Here is a 20,842-nt window from a genome sequence, read left to right as displayed (position 1 = left end):
CAAACCTGATTGTTGACTTATTTGAAGAAATTGCCACAGCTACCACAACTTTCAGCAATCACCACCCTGACCAGTTAGTAGCCATCAAGACTGAAACAAGACCCTTCACCAGTAAAAAGATTATTACTCGCTGAAAGCTCAGATGGTGGTCATTATTTTTTAGCAACAAAGTAGTTTTTTAAATTAAATTATTTTTTAATAATTTATTTTTTAATTAGTACATTTTTAAGACATAATGTTATTGCATACTTAATAGACTACAGTATAGTGTAAACATAACTTTTCTATGCACTGGAGAACCAGAATATTCATTTGCCTCATTTTATTGAGATACTCTATTTCAGTAGTCTGTAACTGCTGTACTTCTGGGGTATGCCTATACTTTCCATCATATATAGATAAAACCCCAGACTTTCACACTTGACATAGATCTTTCACAAGCTGGCCATGACCTAACTTTATTCAACTTTAACCTGTCATTTTCCAGGTATGCGAGAAAAATCAAATAAAAATAAAACATGCATAGTAGTTAAAATATTTTGCAAGAAATTTCCCAAGAAGGCACCAATTTCCTATTTTTCTGTTGCTTTTTGCATTGTTTTCCTTATTCAATGGAACCCTTTTGATTAAAGACTTACTTGGGTCCTCCTTCAAGCAATAAATATTTTAAGATCTTCTAAAATACTGCAGTATTTTCTTTTAGAGCACTTATAACATTACACTGAAGTATGTTGATAAGAATTTTATGACTTTTAATAATCAGAAAACATATGTACATTAACTTAAAGGCATTATATTCCCTTCTTCAAGTTCACTAAGTACTCTTTTATTTAAATTTAATCTAAAACTGAGGACAGTTGTTGGTTTTGAGTTTCTGTACTATTCCCCAATAGCCATTAACATATACTCAATTTTGTTCACACACCTGCTCCTCCACTGGACTATACACTCTTGGAAAAAATGAGCATATCTTATTCATCTTTGTCCACCCAGCATATAGTCTGGAAGAGAGCCCATGCTAAAATACGTGTCCATAAAAGTGATACCAGAGTAAAACAAAAACAAATGGAAGGTGCCTTACTAATATCTCTTCAAGAATGTTTTTGTTGGTTGAATCTTATAAAAAGCAGTTTTAAATGTTTTTATTCTTCATAGACTATTCTAATTTTGAGAATGCATATCTTGCTAAATATATAAAAAATGCATAAAATAAATTAATGACATGCTGATTTCAAGCAGAAAGTTTCACTGCCATGGATTGTTTAGTAATTTTGTGTGTGGTGCTTGTGTTCTATTCATACATGCATTTCACATGTGAACATGAAATGTATAAAAGTGTCATCCAAATGACTGGTCCTCCAACTAACCTGATCAAAATAGGTTATGTGAATGAGAAAAGGCAAATAAAGGTAAAAGAACTAGAAGTGAAGTGGAAAGGTCTATAAGGAAATGTCAAGAAATGATGAACTCAGGAAGACTAAAACAGTGAGGCAATGTATTTTCTGATGATTACACTCTCATCTGTCACTGAACCACAGCAAAGATTCATTACTGTGATTCAAACATTTTTGTTTCAAAAACACACAAAAAATTTTTTTACATAAAGTACACTGTTCGCAATTAAATAACATGCAGTCAGTTTAAAGAGAAGATAAAGAAGTTGAAACTCCACACATTATTTAAATAAATTTTGTATAGAAATATTCAGCAAAATAGGTTCTTATAAAAGTAAAATAATTATATATGATACATTTATTAATATAAATAATGTTTATAAGACAGGAAGCAATAAGACCATCTGCCCCATATTTTCAAGTCAATCCTTTCTCTTAAATCACTTAATATAAATATAAGTAGAAAATATTCCTCTACGCCAGTTAGGTTGGGGGATGTCATATGCATGATGAGTGACGCAATCTGTGCTTACATGGTAGTTAGGCCTGGAGTCCATTAGAAGACCAGGAACATCACTTATTTTGAGTGTGACATTTAATTAAAAATAAATATTGTGAAGTGGCTGCTAAGTCCAGTTTTATATCCAATCCAAGTTCATTTCAACAGACACCACTTAGACATGTAAGTTATTAGCTGCTTTGATGAAATCAGCATAGAACCTACTGTGAAATTTTTATCACTGTTAATACAATGCAGTGAAAATTAAATTAAACAGGAGTGTTTGCTTTGGGTCTAATTCCTAAGTCTCTGGAAGCCTATGTAAGTGCTTTTCCTACTTCAAGTGTATGGAGTTTCTCTCCACATTAACATCAGCCCAAATCTTATTTATAAGCCTGACAAATCAGAAATCAAATACTTGTCGCACAACTTTTCAGCTAGAATGTTTTTGCCTGCCTTCCTTTTCTGAGTGGTATTATAGTACTAGCTGTTCAACACTTACATTGCCTACCAGCACACCCTGACATACATTGCCAGGAAATATGAAACCTGTCAGCATACTGCAAATGCTGCCATGAAATAGTGCAGATAGAAGGAACACATCTTGCTCAGCTCTAGGAACAAAAAAGTTTTAAATCAGAAGAACTAAAATGAGGGACCAATGAAAGATGCCCCCCCTTAATGTAAGAGTATACTAATTTCCTCTGCTTAGTACAAGTCATCAAATTATTATAACATAAACCCATTATGTTATAGAATTGAAAATATTCCTATAGGAATATACTCCTTCAAAGTAAACAATTTGAAGAAGTTTATAAGGCCTAAGTCATAATATTCTTAAGGTTTTCAGTAGTACATGGTAACAATGATTACCAGAATAAAACTGGCATTTATAATTCAAAGACAGATGCAATTATTTACTCACTAATTGAGTGGTTTACTCCGTAATCATGTGTGGAATTGCTGGGGAGATTTTCTTGAGAATACAGACATAGTAAGCTGGTATGTAACCATGGGAAAAATATTTCACCAGCCTGAAAAATTCTCACTTTCATGAAATTAATAATTTATACATTTTAAGAAGTCTACAGCAGTTCTATTTTTTACATCTCCAAATCAATAGGATAATTTTATATTATGGCCAGGGGCATTTATGTTTATTACTAAGATTAAGTATTTAAGAAGAAAGCATATTTGACCAATGATTTATTCGAATGTGTTCCTAAAAACATGGAGAAAACCCAGAGAAATTTAAAAAGACCAAATTGGTTTGGATGATTAAATATAGAGAAATCTTTATTTTTTCCAACAGTGAAAGAATTTTAGGCATTTCAAAATATTAGAGTTTTATAGCCTAAAGGTCGTACAGGATTTCTAGTGATCTCAGGTTAGTGCAGAAAGGGGTCCAGAAGGTTCAGCTGCTTCTAAAGGTCCCAGGACAATGCCGAAGTGCATCTCTGTTTAGACTACTAATCCCCAGCCTGAATTGACTTTGGATACCCCAAATATTGGTGTTATTTTGTTGCAGAACTGTAGTGAAGGAGCAGATTGGGTACCTCCTCAGAATGGAGGAAAAGTTGACTTGGGGGGATTCTCTCCTAGAAAGGAAGAGAGCAGACAGCCTACTACCCCTTCTCCGTGGAGCTGAGTGAATCAGAAGACAGATGAGAATTATGGAGTTTCCAGGGCTCATTCTTCTATAGCATGGCTTCCTAGTTTGGGCTAACACAATAGAATGAGAGGTTTTCCACAAGTTGAGAAAAAGGCTGAAATCAGAGAAGATGGACCTCAGAATTCTGTGTGACTCTGTGTGTGAACAGGGTGAAGGCTGAGTAATATTCATCTACCCAAAGTTCATTTTCAGTATTTTTAAATTTATGTGAATCTGCCTATGATTGTGGTTTTCACCTTCATCAGTTAGTCTCTTTAGATATATTTCAAGGTGTCAAGAAACTGACCAGAGCCCAAAACATGCCACTAAACCAAGAACAAGAGGATGCAAAATCTGTGGTTGCCCCCAACAACTGAACCTTCACACAGCGGGTTCCCCTCTCCGCCTACATATGTGGATGTAGCTGGCTCATAAAAATCAGCAGTTACATGTTCTTTCTTTTCTATCTTGGGATCTTCTATTTCTGATTTTATTTCCTGTGCCATTTTGCAAAAACTTAGACAATATGGTCAGACTTCCTAGGCCCTTACAGTCTCAGATGGCAAACAATCTTCTCCAACGACAGTCATGAAGAGCCCATAGGACATTTCCTCTGGCTTTAAAGGGTCCTGAAGCTTGTTTCCCATACAGGACAAGGGAGAAAATGACGTGAAGAGTTTACCTTACTTCCCACTTACCCAACAGAAAAGAGTGCTTCGCTGTTGATTCTGTGATTGCACCAGGGACCAGCCTCTGTTCCTAAATTCCAGAGAAATTGGTTGTATTCTAATTCCATCTATCACTTCATTTTACAAGCCAAATGAATTTAGAGTTTAAGAACAATCCCAGACAAGTGGTTTCTTTGTTTTTCATGATTTGTTTATCTGCAAGTCGATAACTGTGCGAAGTTCTCTTACTACGTACAGAAAGTGTACAAGCGTGTCCCCTGGGAATGGACGTCCTAAATCACTGCAGGGTTCCATTAGCAGCTTGATTCAAAAGATGAATGGCTACAGGTTCAATTCAGGAAAGCCAGAGGAGGAAACATAGAATGACATCTTGAAGGATGCCTCTAGGAAAGAACAGAGGACTATTCTTTCTCTAGTGTTACTGAGAAATACACCATTTTGTCACTACCATTTCTGTAATGGTTCATGTAGGTGGACTTTCAGAATATACAGAATCTCATCTGGATGGTGATTATAGGCATTTCCAACACAGAAATAACTTCTCAACGTTCATTAACAGGTTGGTACTTGAACCTCTAGGCTGAGGAACTATAATATAATTGAAATACATTGTAAATTGCTTTGTAGATTGGATTTGTGTGAGCCTCTGGTCTCTGCTTTTGGATCTATGGCACTCTTTATGAAGTGTGATTGTACAGAGTGGAACTTTATGAGGAGGGCTCAATTTCACTATGCAAGTGTGAGACACTCCAAAAATCAATGGTGTCCAATAGTTCATTGTGTTTGCAAGAATAAGCAGTCTTTCACCTGAATTTGCATCATCGAGGTAAAATAACTGACCTCTATATGCAAGGAAAGGGATTGGTCTGGTCCCTAGAAGCATGTATGGCATTCTAGTAATGGAAATTATTATTATTTCTGCCCCCATCCTGGTCTATCCTGCAATGGACTGAATGTGTATGTCTTCCTAATATTTACATGTTGAAATACTAACTTCCATTTTGATGGGAATAGGAAGTGGGAGCCTTTGGGAGATAATTTGGTCAGAAGAGTAGAGCTTCATGATGGGATTAGAGCCCTTTTAAAGGGACCCCAAAGAGCTCTTCACTTTCTTTCCACTATATGACAATACAACAAGAATCAGGCAGTCTGCAGTCTGTACCTGGGTATTCACCAGACCCGACCAGGCTGACATCCTGATGTCAGACTTTGAGCATCAAAAACTGTGAGGAATAAATGCTGTTGTTTAAGGCAACCAGAAGTTATAGAAGCCCAAAGTGAGACATAACCTGACTCAGTCTACCCTACAGTATTGAAAATTTGTCCTCAAATATGGGCCTTAGTGGGGATATATGTCTCTAGTAAGGAGGGAGTTACCTCAGTGCTTATTTATCTACAGTGTTAGTCATAGTCAGGGGCCATGTCTGAAGGAAGACTTTTCAAAAAAGCTATATTCTGAGGAGAAGGGCGATTGCTGAAGGAATCTAGTGCCTGGAGACTCAGTCCTCATTACGGCAGCCCAGAGCTGGTAGGGCAGAGCTCAGCCTATGCCTGAAATGCTGGGCCACATGCATTCATCAAACATTTATGGGAACCTACTACTTGCTGACTGCTATTCTATGCTGTTGTTTCCTCTGTGAATAAAACAGAGAGATTCTTGCCCTTATAAAGTTTACATTCCAACATATGTGAGACAAACAAAACATGAGAAATAAGTAAATTATATGTTAGAAAGTGATTAGTGTTATGGAAACAAAGAAGAAGAAAACAAGAGTATTCTTCATAATACACTAACAGTGGTTTTAGTCAAATACTCCCAAAGGCATCCTATCACATAAGCTGAAACACTATCAGCTGAAAGAATCAGTATGATGTTAGCAGCAGATTACTCCCTTCCAGCCATAGTGCCAGAGATGCAGAAGTAAGCAGAGACAGCTTAGTGGGTTCATGGCATGGCAAAGTCCTGCTTGATTAAAACAGCTGGCCGTAGATCCCAGAAGGGAAAGTCTTTAACAAAGTTCAACACAAGAGGCACTTTTAAGCTTCTTCAAAAATAGGGCACACCTCACAGGGAAGTCTGGAAGCTATGATAAGCTATAACATGCTGTGGCATAGGAAAACATCTGATACCAGCACTAAGGCCAAAAACAGTCCCAGGATGCATAAATAGATATTATGATCTTAAACTTCAAATGACTACAGGATTCCAACACTTTAGCTGCTCCTAGCTATGTTGTCAATGTCATTCTGTTAGCTTAGAGTTTATTCTAGACAGCATTTTACTTGGAACAACTCATTCTGATGCAAAAATTTTTAAAATCTTCAAATGCAATATGCATGCTAACTACAAAAAACAGGGATAGATTAAGGATAGACACATTGAGAATAGGGTCTGTCTCTTTTCACAAAAGAAACTGCAATGAACCTTGTCACCACAGGAAGAACTAGCACCCTGGGTCATATAAAATCACTGAAGTGGTCCTCTCATCCTAACACGCCTACCCTACTCCTCACACACACCCCTGCCTTAGAAGTATCTTGCTTTGTTACAGCTCTTTACTCCAAATTCAGACTGCACAACTATACTGCATAGAAGAATAGGAATGACTTCAGCCATCTGCATGGAGAAGGTTATCCTCCAAATGACATGTTATGATCTAGTCCTTTTTTTTTGTTGAAGTATCATTGATATACAATCTTATGTTGGTTTCAAATATACAGTGGTTCAACAGTTACTTATATTATGTTATGGTCTAGTCTTTAAACCCAACTCTCTCCAAAGATGCTCCAGAGGGGAGAACTTGAGCAAAATGTATGTCAATTGATCACCATGCCATTTTCTGAACATTCACAAACATGACCTAAATGGCAAATAAAAATTCAAGCTACCAAAATCAGCTTTGATTACAGGCAGTTGATCCAGATTTCTGAGGAGGGATAGTGACTGGGAGCTCAGCTTTTGGCATCAGACTTAAATAACATATCCTGGCTTTGCCACTTAAAGGCTGTACAATATAGTTAGCTTTATTTCTTGAAGTTTCAGGTTCTTCCTTTCAGAAGGGGCAGATGAATAGCATGTATCTCATAGACTCTGAGAATTAAAATGAATAGTAATGTAACAAGCCTAATGCAGTTTTTGACACAAAGTTAAGGAAAAATGAATCAGTAAGACAAACATACAAAAGTAAATAAAATGAACATTTGGACAGCCTTGGTATTCAGATTCTTGTGGATGAAGCCTTGTTTTGTTTACTGTCTGATCAGTGGTTTTTCTCTAACTAATCTTTACATTCTCTTTTTTTGATTCTTGGACTTAGACATTCTGAAGGTCTTGGATTTTATAATCCCCCTGTGTTTTGAAATTTCTTCTATCACCAGATGAAAGTCAAGATATCTCACTGAGTTCTGGTGCCAAAACCTGAGCTCATAATCACTAGTAATCCTGTCTCAGAAATTTTGGCCAGTTGTGTACTGGGCTCTAGAATCCCAGTGTCTAAGCTGGTTCCTTGATCTGTAAAAGGTCAAAAGTGTAGGCATTTTAAGTTTTCATAATTGTCTAGGGTACAAACATAACAGTTTTCTAAAAATGTGTTGATTTTAGGAAGATTCAGTTGAATACATTTCTTGAAGGCTTACCATGTAAAGAAAGAATGGTTTTAGTTCCTGGTTAGGATCACAAAAGTGAATCAGCCTCAGTTTGAATTAACTAATTGCATGAGTTCATCCACCTCATCATTAAACGAAAGATATATCAGAAAGTGAAATATTTATGCTCCATTAGGAACTTTTATAAAACAATGCCATAGACAGATGTTTTAGTACTCAGTGTCTCTGGACATTCTTTTTAATAAAATAAATTTTTAAAAGCAAACAAAAAGAGGAGAGAAAATGATGAGATGAAGCTTAATATAATTCAGTAGGGAACATCAGACATACTCACCCAGACTGATATTCATGAAAGAATATAAGACAAGTACATAAGCAAAGAGGGATAGTAGTAAAAGGAAGCAGCATTAATACTAACAGTGTGCTGCGGGACTTTAGAATCAGCAGTCCCATGATCTAAGTTATTGAGCAATCAGAATTGGAGAGAAAGGAAAAAGATCCTTAGAACAAAGGAAGAATATCAAGGCAGGGGAAAAAAGACCATTTTTTCAGTGATTTTTGGTATTGGAAGATTTAACAATTAGAGTCAGATGTTGTGTTGTTCCTAATGCCATGAAAATAGGATGAGCATCAGTACATACATGTGAGAGCGTAAACTGAAGTCTTGGACCTGACTGAATAGTAGGAAAAGGATGCCCCTTAAGTATAGAGAAGGGAAGGAGTGAGGAAGGGAGGAGTGGGAAGGAGAGAAGAAAAATAAATGTTTTGAAAGATTGACAGAAGGTGATTTCGTTTCCACTTTGATTTGTGCTTCAAGTTTACCCAGTATAATTTCTCATGTGTTTAAAAAATATAATACTACATGGGTTCAGGAATATTTTATTTGTTTAATTGCTTGATGTGAAATAGCATGATTACTTGACTCATTAAGCAATTCTATTTATGTCACTTTCCCTTATTTATTCTGATTTCATTTTTGAAAAATTTTCCTGCACAGGTCTCTTGTGTTTTGGTATCTTCCATAATCTTAAGTTGTTTTTTTCTTTAAAGAACATGTTTGGATAGCCTGTAAAGCAAAGATCTGTTAAGAATAATTCTAGCTAATGCATGTTAGAGAGAAGAGAGGAAATACAACTTTTTTAATGACATCCTCAAAAAGAAAAAAACAAAACAAACTGTTTAATTCTTTCTCCATGAGAGAGGAGAGATAAGTCAGGTGCTAAAAAGAATCATGTACTGAGTTTAATTTAGTTCTGCATAGTGGAGGACATATAATAAACAATAAGTAGTTTTAATCATGCAATATTACAATAGCTATACAGAAAAATCTACAATTAGCATGCTATTTTTGATATAATATAACCAGACTAGAAAGGGAGTTTATTAAATAGATATTCATATGTCTTCTAAAATAGTACTCATAATTAGCCTGGATGAAATTCAATACACTTGGTAACATATTTACAAATTAACTGAACATTTCGAGTTCAAATTATCTGTCAGAGGTTAGAAACTGGAACTCTGTGGATATAGCATGGTCAGTATGAATGTTTGTTCCACAGGGCTGTTTAAAAAATGAGTTTGAATGTCTTCTGAGAAGTCATTCACATTCAGGTTTGTGGAGGTCTCTACTTTCTTCCCTTCATTAATGCAGTTACCTTCCAGGGTCTATATAATTATCAGAGTTGTTGACCCATGGGTTGCATATCTTGATAATGTTTGCTTATTTCTTTTTTCACTTTTAGGAAAAAGAAATGTTAGAAAGAAAAAAGACCAATCGCAATTTTTATATACTTTTAAAATCAGTCTTTCCATCAAATGCAAATTTTTGAAACATGTGGCACATGAGGTTGTATTATATGAGAAGACAACTGGCATTTTTTTTCCAATTTGCCACCGAGCAATGGAGGTAAAACTTCTAGGTGAAGCAAGCAGCTCCCTTGGCAGTATGCACTGAACAGGCCCAAAGTGCTTGTATCAAATGGGATGCAAATATAATTTTTCCTAGCATCCATTTAGAATTGGCGACTCCAAGTATACTTTCTTCCTGATAAGCTTTGTCTTGCCCAATTAGCTTCCAGTGATGCTTGAAATTCCCACTTGAAAATGCCTTATGTTGACCTGTCCATTTTAATCAAGTTAAATACTACCTGGGAGGAAGATATATTAGCTATCACTTAGGCACAAATTAGTCTATCTGAACCTATTACTGCACATTATCAACCGGCAGGAAAGGAGGCCTTCGGGCACTGGTTCCTGAAATGTTCAAATGCCAGATCACGGAGGGGCCTGGTGCACTTGGTAGAAAACCATGCAATATTAATCCATTACTCTTACAATATTTATTTGGTTGTGTTAAATCCATTGTCATTTTATTTTAAAGGCCAATGCAGAAAGACGACTCACAGATTTAAAGAATTTAATGGTAGAAAAAATTCAATTATGAACATTCTACCTTATAAAAATTTTAACCATTTATATAATATTTTATTTTCAGAAAAATTTTTGTTTGCTGAAGGGATGCTGTATTTTAGTCCTGATGTCTCATATAAATCTGGAAGGGGGTACTGATGGAATTCTAAAAGAAGTACTCAATTTCATTGACCCTAAAAAGGCTCTTATTGTAAGACAAGTCACCATCTTCATAAACATTTATCGAGAAACAAAGAAAATGCTACTTTATTGAATGTACACATGGCTATAAAACACATCCAAATTTAAGAAATGGGAAACATGTTTATAATGTAACTGAAAACGAAGCTCCCAGTGAGGAGCTTCAATTATTTTTCCTGGTTGCCTGAACATGTTGGGAGGTGTAATGGGTGGGCACTTTTTTGGGGGTTTGTGCATAGCGCAGCTTTTCCGAACCACAGTTCTTCAAGAGAATTAAGTATCAGCACCCTAAGCCATTGCATGCAGTGTATTAACTACCCTCATATGCATCAAGAAAGGTATTAGCTACACACCATGCTAGAGAAAACTACTCGAATTACTTATTATAGAACTTAATGCTCTAGCAGCAACCCAGCTGAAAAGGATCGAGTATGGGGCTATTGAAGGAAGGATTGATTCAGATGTAGAAAAACCTATACTCTCTTTTTACTTTGACATTACTTTATGATGTACTATTATTTTTACTATTATTATTATTACTATTACTCCTAGGTAAAATTACTTTATTATTAGGTAATATCACTTTATTACCTTGATGTTTTGTTTTTGTCACTATTATTGTTATTAATATTACTATTTTTACTGCGTAATTGGAAAAGATAAAGACAACTAAGAGATCAGGGAAATAAAGGCTTTTTTGGAAATTAGCATTATCTGAACTTCAGGATAGTTGTCTGAGTCACAGAGTCAACCAACCCAATAGATATCTGGACATTTTAGTATTTGAAAAGCTTAATCTAAGTCTTATGTTTCTAATTTGAGCAAAGCAACTCAGTAAGTGAACAAAGTCATAAATCTTAATGGAATCTAAACATTCATAAAAGAGCAAGGACTCAGTTATGATACTCACTGTCTTGTGAGTCAAGAAACCGTTAGAAGAAGAGCGCTGAAAGATTATAAAGGGAAAAAGTTAATTATTTAATGATAAGCAAGATGATATTTTTTAAAGGCAAAAGATATCAATAGTTAACTGGTTAAATGAACAGAAAGCAAAAAAAGTGACACAGAGATCATACTTTGGGTTACCACTGTAGAACTGCATAGTCTAAAGAAATATTGCTGTTTAATGAGCTGTGGAAGTCAAAGCTCAGGGAAAACTAAGTGTATGGACCAGCAAGTCAGTTAAACTCTCCCTTCCTGTGGGTTTATATCCTAAATGGAGATAACTGTGTTTTTCTTCATCTCAGGTAACTCCACATAGATGTGTGCATATAAATATATATAGAGAGAAAGAATGATTTCTATTAGTTGCATTAACATAAACTCCAGGATCTCTCCTCTCTTAGTCTTTCTCTTTATCTCATACATACCACCTACACACACAAATGCCTTTCCCCTCTTATTCTCCCATGTTGTTACTCCTCTCTCTATCCTATCCTCCCAATTTCAGGATTTTAAAGTCAGTTTAAATTTGTATTTAAAAAAAAAATGAAGAGAGAGAGAGAGAAAACAAGCCTATTGTGCAGTAATGAGCAGTAATAGAAAAAAATTCTCCTTTGAGTTAATCAAATTGAACTGGACAATTGAAGAAAAGCAGGTGTGAAGAAGAATGAATGTGCATCTTTCCTACTTTATACTTTAATACTATAATTACATGGCAGTAAGAATCTACATAGAGCCAGCACTAGTTATGATAAACAATATGATTATATGGTGACTCATTCATTCAACACAGTTTTTCAGGAGATAAAAAAAATAATTCATCATAAATTATAGGTTAGTTATATTTCACTTTCATAGTAATTATTGAAGGAATACCTAGATAGATTTTTATTCTTCAAAGGACAGTTACTGAAATGCGTATGTTCCAGAATGAGATGGATTTTAACTTTTAAAATCAAATTCAAAGATTTATTTTAAATTTTTCTTCTTGTCTTTAATAGATTTCTCAGAAAGTCAACCAAAATTTCTCTAATCAATTAACATTGTTTAATATTTTACACCCTGCTATAGAGACACCATAATGGAAAGAAGGCCCATAATTCACATACAAGCTATAGAATTCTGTGTCTCCATTCACAAATAAATTTTGCATCCATCGTTCTCCAAAAGGTGAATCAAGGTCATGATTTATAGTTTTCTATTCTATAAATGTGAATACATATGATTAATGTCTAAATCAGTGGTAGTCATAAATACCATAGGGAGTTTGAATGTAGGGTGAAAAACAAAATAGGTATCTTGGACAATTGAATCACAGAAATGCTAACATTAGGCAGATCAGCTAAATTGGCTCAAATGAGTGGTAATAATGATGATGTCACCAAATGGATACTAAAAGTGCTGGAAGTATCAGTCAACACCAGTCAGAAGTTTAAAAAATTTGTTTTTGAAATTTAAAAATTTGAACCGAACATTGAGTAAAGAAACTTTTCATTGACTCATTTTGTTTCCTTTAATTCAATGTGCTATTGTAATATACAGAAAGTGTAATAAATATCAAACAGGTGAGAAGAAAATCTTGCAGATTTATGTACAATTGGTTACCAAAGAAAAGAAAAAAAACAGTTGTGACCAAAACTAATTTACAAAAATGACAGGTTAGTTCTGTCATGACATGTATTTATGAACTTTTAAACATACTTCCAGAATAATATATTTTTCTATATAAAAGCTATCTGTATCTTTCTATATTTCTACCTCTCCCTGATTTATCATTCATCTATCTATTTCTCATCTATTGTATTATTTATTGATGTGTATCAAATCACCCCAAACATAATAGCTTAAAACAAGAAATACTCATTTAACATCATTTAACAGTTTTGGGATCAAGACATCACGAGTGGCTTAGCTGGGTGGTTTGGGCCAGGGCTTTTCTTGTGCGTGTAGCCAGGACGTCACCTGAATGATTCCCTTCCACGAACACTTACTCCCACGGCTGCTGGCAGGAAACTCACTCAGTCACTGGCTGCATGAGCCTGGCCATACACACATGTATGCTCTTATGACATCGCTGTTCATTTCCCCCAAAGTGAGGGATCCAAGAGAGAGAAAGTGAGGAGGGAGTCACAGTGCCTTTTATCATTTAGTCTCAAAAATAGCACATTGTCATTTCAGCTCTATTTGCCAGAAGTGAGTCATTAAGTACAATCCACTCTAAAAGGGAGTGAATTAGGCTCCCATCACTTTAAAGGAGAAATATCAAAGAATTTATGGGCTCATTTAAAACCACATCTACCATCTATCTACTCACATCTCACCTCTGACCATGTATCTACCTACCTACTTTCTTTCCATCCTTCCTTTGTTCCATTATGTACCTTGCTTCCCACTCTCTTTCTCGGGAGAAAAAGAGGTTTTCATAGGAAAAATACCTGAGAAATAATGACATAAGATAAACAAATTAATTATGAACTTTGATATCTACAACACGATTTTGGGGTAGTGCTGCAGTGAAACACTGAGGAACATGTTTAAAGAGACAACTTCTGGTAATCTGGGTCCACAGAAGAGATACCTTGACCCATAATTTCTTCATGTCTCATCCTAACAATGTTACTGAAGAGGTGATAATATATTGGGCTACTGGAACTTTCTGCCTTTTACATGTCTTTCTGGGTGATGAAGCAACTTCTCACATACACTCAACAATGGGAAAAAACTTACTCTATGGCAAAATAAAAAGACACAGTCATCTTCTCAAATAACTTACAAAAATAGCCCCCAAGGTCATATATTTAACAAATACAAAATCACACTGATGTAAGCATATGGTGTGATAAAACTGCAAAAGTTCATGGAAGCACAGAGGAGTCAGTCATTGATTATTTGGCTATGGAAGTGAGTGCAACATACAAAAAAAACAGTTCACAGAGTTTATAATATTTGATCCCTGAATGAAGAATGAGTGACACAGGGAGGGGGAGGAAATGTAGGCAGAGAAAATGGCAAAAGCTTGGAGAAATGCATGCGCCTGGAATGTGGTAATGAGGAAATACTTCTGGCCCACAGAACAGTAGAGACATATGTAAGGAGATGTCCAAGATGTTTCTCAATCCTCTTTCAATCTGCATTTCATTTCCCTTACAGGTTGTATTCTTCTTGGATATTGGGTGGTCTCAACTTATTTTAAAAAGTGATTTGAAGAATTTTGACTTTTTCTGGCTCTGCCTGTCTCTGAAGAGGCATATCATTTGTCATGGATTCAATACAGGGGAGAGGTTGGAAAAACAATTAATCAATGAAGTTAACAGATAGCACAATGGAGTACTGTAAAGGAGCATGTCCTAACTTTTTGTTGTTGTTTATATATAAGTTTGGCATTTAAAATGTAGGTTACATGTAAATTCAATCAAAAACAAAGATTATAAAGGGTGGTATTTTTCCTTGAAAACTTCATATAGTTCATAGCAACATTTCCTCTTCTAAGAAGATAAAGCAGAAAGACTCCTGAGAGTTTACAGTGGGGTGCTGGGACCCATGTAGATTGTGTACTTGACCTCAGTTTGCCAAATACAAATTAAGTAAACATTTCTAATCACTCTGATTTTTCCTGTTCCTATTGTTTCTACTCAGGTTTTGTTTTATTTTATTTTGCCTCTAGGGATAAATAAAATGTTTCCTTTCCTACTGATGGGAATTTAGTCTTTTGATTGGCTATCTGAGACTTTCAGGAGATGCAGAAATAGGATATTATGTGTCCTTTCAGGAATTCCCAACAGATTTGGCCTGGTCTTACCTAGGATAGGTAGTCATAAAAACATACTTTCTAATCTAGACCAATAGTTATTAACTCTGGTTGTACATTAGATCACACAGGAAACTTTCAAAATTTACCAATGCTTTGGGTTCCATCCTTAATCAATTAAAATAGAATTTGGGGAGAAGACATAGACCTTAAAAAGCATTCCTCAGATGTTCCAAAGGTGCATCTTGGAAAAACAGAAGCATTGCTCTCCATTTTCCTCTTACTGTTTTATGTACAAGATAGGCTCTATATCACTTTCCTTGAATAGGACCCATCACTACTTCCCTATTCTCTCTGTCACAAGTCTCCCAGGCAAAGATGTGCTTCATGACCCATTTCAGTGGTCAAGAGGGGGTGTTTGCAAGACATTTCCAAGTCCATCCTTTAATCAATGTCTGAGTGCTGGTAAATGGCCTAGACTTCTTTTTTGAAAAAATAGCCTCAGGTATTTCTTAAGCTAGGTGATCATATGACCATACCACTGTGGTCGATAATATCAGGACTAGGTGACATCACCAAAGTCAAACCTAGCCAATTATACTACTGAGAGCAGCTCTGAAAACTTAACTTTTCAACATATCTTAATAATAAAATAAATTCTCTTCAACTGGTTAGCCTTAGCATGTCGGTGCTTCCTAAAACCCGAAGAAAGGGTAATACAGCACCAGGCACATTTTAATCAGTAATAACTGAACCTCTGCTAAACTTTATGAGCTGTAATATTTCCCTACAAAGTACTAATAGTATTTTATGATTTTTTCCAAGGTGTAACTCTCTTTTTCAGGTGGCCTGGAACATATCTATGCATTTCAAATTATTTCTTCTTGTAGTTCTAAGACTTTTGCTCTTTATTAATAGAAACATTGAACCTCTGGGACACTGAGTTTCATGAAAACATTGTCTGCACTGAAATTAAACTGTTTCTTTGGTTTTAAAACCTTGCAAGCATCTGCCTTATGGGTGTTTTGTATCTCTTTTAAGATTCCCTGCTTTCTCTCCAAATGATCTCTACACACGAAGTAGGAATTTACATATTGATGATACCTTAGCTTACAGTTCATCTGGTTTTATTTGAAATAAGAGGGTCTAAAATACATAGGGAATGATTATACATTCTCATTTCTTCTCTGATTAGCAAAGTTTCATTCACCTCTTTTGTATACATTTATTTCTCTTGGTGGCAATTCCAAAAGCTTTTCCTCCACTTAGAGGATTAAGAACAAATAATCAGTAAACATTTGTCAATATACCTCGTACATACTGTCTTTGTATTCATACCACTCAATATAATTCCAGGAATTTAAAGGATAGTCAACAATTGTATTGTAAGGCTGACTGGAGGACTGATTAATTTCTAATCTTTTCCTGAGACCCATTATTTTAATAATTACCGAATTTTACTTAATAGTCTTCAAGCTCTTAACCTAGATTTCTAAATAGATCCTCTTCTTACAATTAGCAGTGTTTTTCCTTCTTCCTTGGATCATCAATTACTGGGGAAGCAAACCAAGTAATGAAAACTGTTTTTAAACTCTCAGGACCAAACTTTACTGATCAGAAGCACAGCATGCTCTAAGCAGACATTGGTCAACAAGCTGCTTAGAAGTTAGCAAGTTTTTGTACCGAATAGTGGATTATGCTTAAAAAATTAGATGAGAGCCTCTAATGCAGTTCCTTAAATCACCTGGAACAAACCCTTTACAACCTGGCAAGTGCTTCACATGAATGGAGTTGGCAGGATTTCCCAGACAGCTTGTCATTAGAGCACTCTCCACCATCTGCCCTGCCGTACAGGGATACAGCACATGCCACTCGGCCTGAATAAATCTGGGTTACAGCTTAAACGTCATCACACACCCTTGGTGAACTGGCAAGTTAACTGGCATATACATGCTTTAATTCCATATGAAAAATAAGTTATATGCTAAGAACTTCATAGGATAACTTACAAATTTAATAGGACCAACCTATATAAACTGTGAACATATTATATAATATTTTTATCATCATTTAGAATGATATAGGTAAGGTCTTTTTTCATAGGGAATCTGTCAGGAACCTTTAACTGTTTTAAGGTCAGTAGAAATAATTCCCCAAAACACAACATATTTTTAAAAAGCCATTTTTGTTGTGTTGTCATTTCTTTTCTGACACTTTAAAAGTCAAGGTGAGCTTTTTGCTTATACCTGAAGACGTTGGGACACATAATGGTCCAAAATGTGTTTTGAATTTTTATTAATACTATATAAAGAGAGAATGCTACAGTCCTCAAAATCCTTCCAGACTCTTTCTACAGTTTATTTTTAATGTAATCACTGTAATATAGGCATATATGATTTCTGGTCCTAGTAATTTTAACTGTATAATGGTAATGTTAATGATGCTGTTATAACCACAACAATAATCATTATGACATTTATTTGGTACTTACTTGTGTCACAGATTGTTCAAAAAGTTTTATAAATATTAACTCAATCCTCACAACCCTGTGAAATGGATATAGTTATCCCCATTTCTAAGATAAAACCAGATGCACTGAAGATTTTAATAACTTGCCCAAGGTATTCATTCACCATAAAGCCTTAACAAGTCTTCATATTCTATTCGGTCAGAGATTTATCTTAAGTGATATGAGAATTCCCCAATGCCTCACCAGATTGATGAGATCTGATAAAGAAAAATATGAGATGGCAGATATAAAAATATAAATTTATTAACTATTATAGCACAGTTTTCCAGAATAATAAATTGTCATTCAAGTAAAAGGGGATTTCCTCAGACACAATTTAGATAATTAATAACACAACCAGAACAAGAATCCAGGTTAAGTGTACTCGCTACCACATCAATCTGGCTCTCAGAGTAAAAAAGTAGAAAAAATGAAGTAGTCTTGTCATTAGCTGGATATGCATCAGTGAGGTACAAAAATAAATTTTCTTCTGGGAAGGAATTCACACAGAACTGTAGGTTTTTGCTTTTTAAAACTATTTTAACAAATTAATCTCATGTATTTTTGCATTCTACTATTATTTCAACCGCCCATCCTCCTATACTTCTGGGAGAAAACATTTATGCATTTGCATATTACTTTTTAAGTATGTATGCCACCAGCAATGGGAATGGCTTACAATTTATAAATAGCTAAAAGAAATCTGTTGGGGACTTGACTTAGTTACATTTAAACAGTCTTCATTTTAATCTTGCTTTTAGCACTTCTTCAGTAGAATCATTTTGAAACATTAAATATATATTTAGCTAAAACACAGCTTTTACAAGGAACAGAAGGTAGGCAATGGTATCATTGTGTAGAGATGGTGTCATTTCTGTGTGTATGAATGTGTGTATAAGAGACAAATAAAAAAAGGAGAAAGAAAATTAGTTACAGATTTTCCTGAGGGAATTTTTGCTTGGAAGAAAAAAAAACGTGAGATTACCTAATGTAATTTGGATATTATAATTTATAAAGCTATATAAATAAATTATATATATATACACACTTTAATATTTAATGTGCTATTCTATAAATTGTATTTATATTGAACATATAATTTATATATAAAGATATTTTCACTTCAAGTCTAACATGTTCTGTATGTATAGACTAATCAATGAAACAATGGGCTTTCAGAGCAGAAAATATTTCACCATTTTGATTTACATAGAAGGGTCTGAATTTAATTCCTGACTGACCACTAGTTGTGTGACCATGATCACATCACATACAAGCTGTAAAGAGGGTTTGATAATTAAATAATCAATGTGAAACCTGCAAATTCAATGCTTAAAGATAGAAAGTCTCACATTTTACTAATATCACCCTAACATTGAACAATCATAACACTGAGCCATTATCAAGAATATCCAATAACTTCTTAAAAGAGAGATAATTTTTATGAATACTTATTGTTTGAAAAGCATAATATTATAGATAGGTAGATAGATAGATAGATAGATAGATAGATAGATAGATAGATAGATAGATAGATACATAGATAGATATAGATAGATAGACAGATAGATAGATAGATAGATAGATAGATAGATAGATAGATAGACAGACAGACAGACAGACAGACAGACAGATAGATAGATAGATAGATAGATAGATAGATAGATAGATAGATAGATAGATAGATAGATAGATAGATTACAGGTAACAGGCTGCTTTCCTACTGTTTCTGCTGTCAACTACATTTTTTCCCTCTTAAAATATTCTGCTCCAAATGTCTCCTTGTAGAGTATTGTCTTGGTAGCAGGCACTCTCTCCCTGTTCATACAGAATACTTTTTTTAATATGGGTTGCAAATGCCTCAGGGAAAAATTTTTCACCACACCTTTAGCACTGGGCTTGCACAACATCTGAATTTACAGCTTGCATAAATGTTTAATTTAAGGAATAAACATTGTAGAGGCAAAGCTAAAGGAGATGAGGGAGCTCTATGTATCTCTCTTTTGCACAGTGTCAACCTCCAGTTTATTGCTCAATGAATGCTGACAACATTAGGAAATATTCTCATATGAAGGATATTGGGAACATAATTTGATTTAGTCCAATTGTATCTAGAGATAACAAATGCTTCCATTATCTGCTGTAATGACCGACCCAGGCAAATTGCTCAGAGAAGATTATGCCACGAGACTGAAACCTTTATCAGTAATATAATACATATCTGAGGAGCTTTCACTTTGCAACCCTAGGAAATTGAGGTAAACAGCTCTCTGAACTTTGAGCTGATTACGACAGGGGAAAATGTACATCTTATTACAACTCTTAACGAGAAAGACCTAATGTTTGCCCTAATATTTGTTGTTGAAATGACTGAAGGTTCCATTTTTATATGTTTCACACTCTTGAAAAGTGGCTTGTGGTTTTGATGTCGGCCTGAGTTAAAAAATGCTAACGTTAAAAGAAAAAAAATATTGAAACATCCTAATTAAAAATAAAAACTTATTTTTAAAATTAAATTTACAACATAATTAAAATGTTTATGGTTATAAATATTTCTATGATGTTATCATGAACTGCTTTCTTATTGTTATATTTAATAACACATTTGTCTTCTGCAATCTTTACGTTAAAAATAAATGAAAATCAATATGCAAAACCTCCAATGTACAGTGTCAGAGGAATACTGTTTGACTAAGAAAAAAATGAATTTTTAGTATCATTTTAAAGGACAAAAAATGGTGTAAATCAGTCTCCTATGTTTTTTCTAAGGATCAATTTGTATGACAAACTTTTATAGCAGATGAAGTAACTAATACCCATCTTGTAAATTTATCATGATGATGTGATTTTTAATTTTAAGGACCAAATGCATTGAATAAAGTATTTAAAAGGAATGGAAGACCCTTCAAAGGTCCTTTCCTATTGTTTTAGTATCCTCAATTAAGCATTTAATGTCTTAAAACTTCAAAGAAACATTGAATATGAACATCGTTTTAAAAATTCTACTTAAACTATAACTATATTGCATGATTTTATGAATTAAGTTTAACTATTTTTGCATTAATGGGTATTAGGATAATGACTATGGGGATAATAAACTGTACAGCAAGTTAAATTTACTTAATTAAAATTTCTTAAAAGACAAAACTCAAATTAATCTGGAGAACAGTAAACTTTGATTACTGTCCAGT

The 20,842-nt window shown here is 34.5% G+C and overlaps 1 protein-coding gene across 3 annotated transcripts in view; it reads right to left on the bottom strand.

Moving 5' to 3' along the window:
• Positions 1–20,842, bottom strand: part of NCAM2 (neural cell adhesion molecule 2) — a 508,052-nt gene that overhangs the window by 213,742 nt on the left and 273,468 nt on the right. The window contains exon 2 of one of the 3 annotated variants that reach the window (XM_073231839.1): positions 13,738–13,829. The exons of the other annotated variants lie outside the window; for them this stretch is intronic. Within the exon in view, the coding sequence (XP_073087940.1) occupies positions 13,738–13,768 (31 nt within the window). The 5' untranslated portion in view covers positions 13,769–13,829. The remainder of the gene's footprint in view (positions 1–13,737; positions 13,830–20,842) is intronic. 3 annotated transcript variants of the gene reach the window in all.

The sequence above is a fragment of the Manis javanica genome, chromosome 3 (genome assembly GCF_040802235.1).
Source record: "Manis javanica isolate MJ-LG chromosome 3, MJ_LKY, whole genome shotgun sequence".
Lineage (NCBI taxonomy): Eukaryota > Metazoa > Chordata > Mammalia > Pholidota > Manidae > Manis > Manis javanica.
The sequence above is the reverse complement of the archived record's forward strand: the minus strand, read 5'-3'. Positions and strand labels throughout refer to the sequence as shown.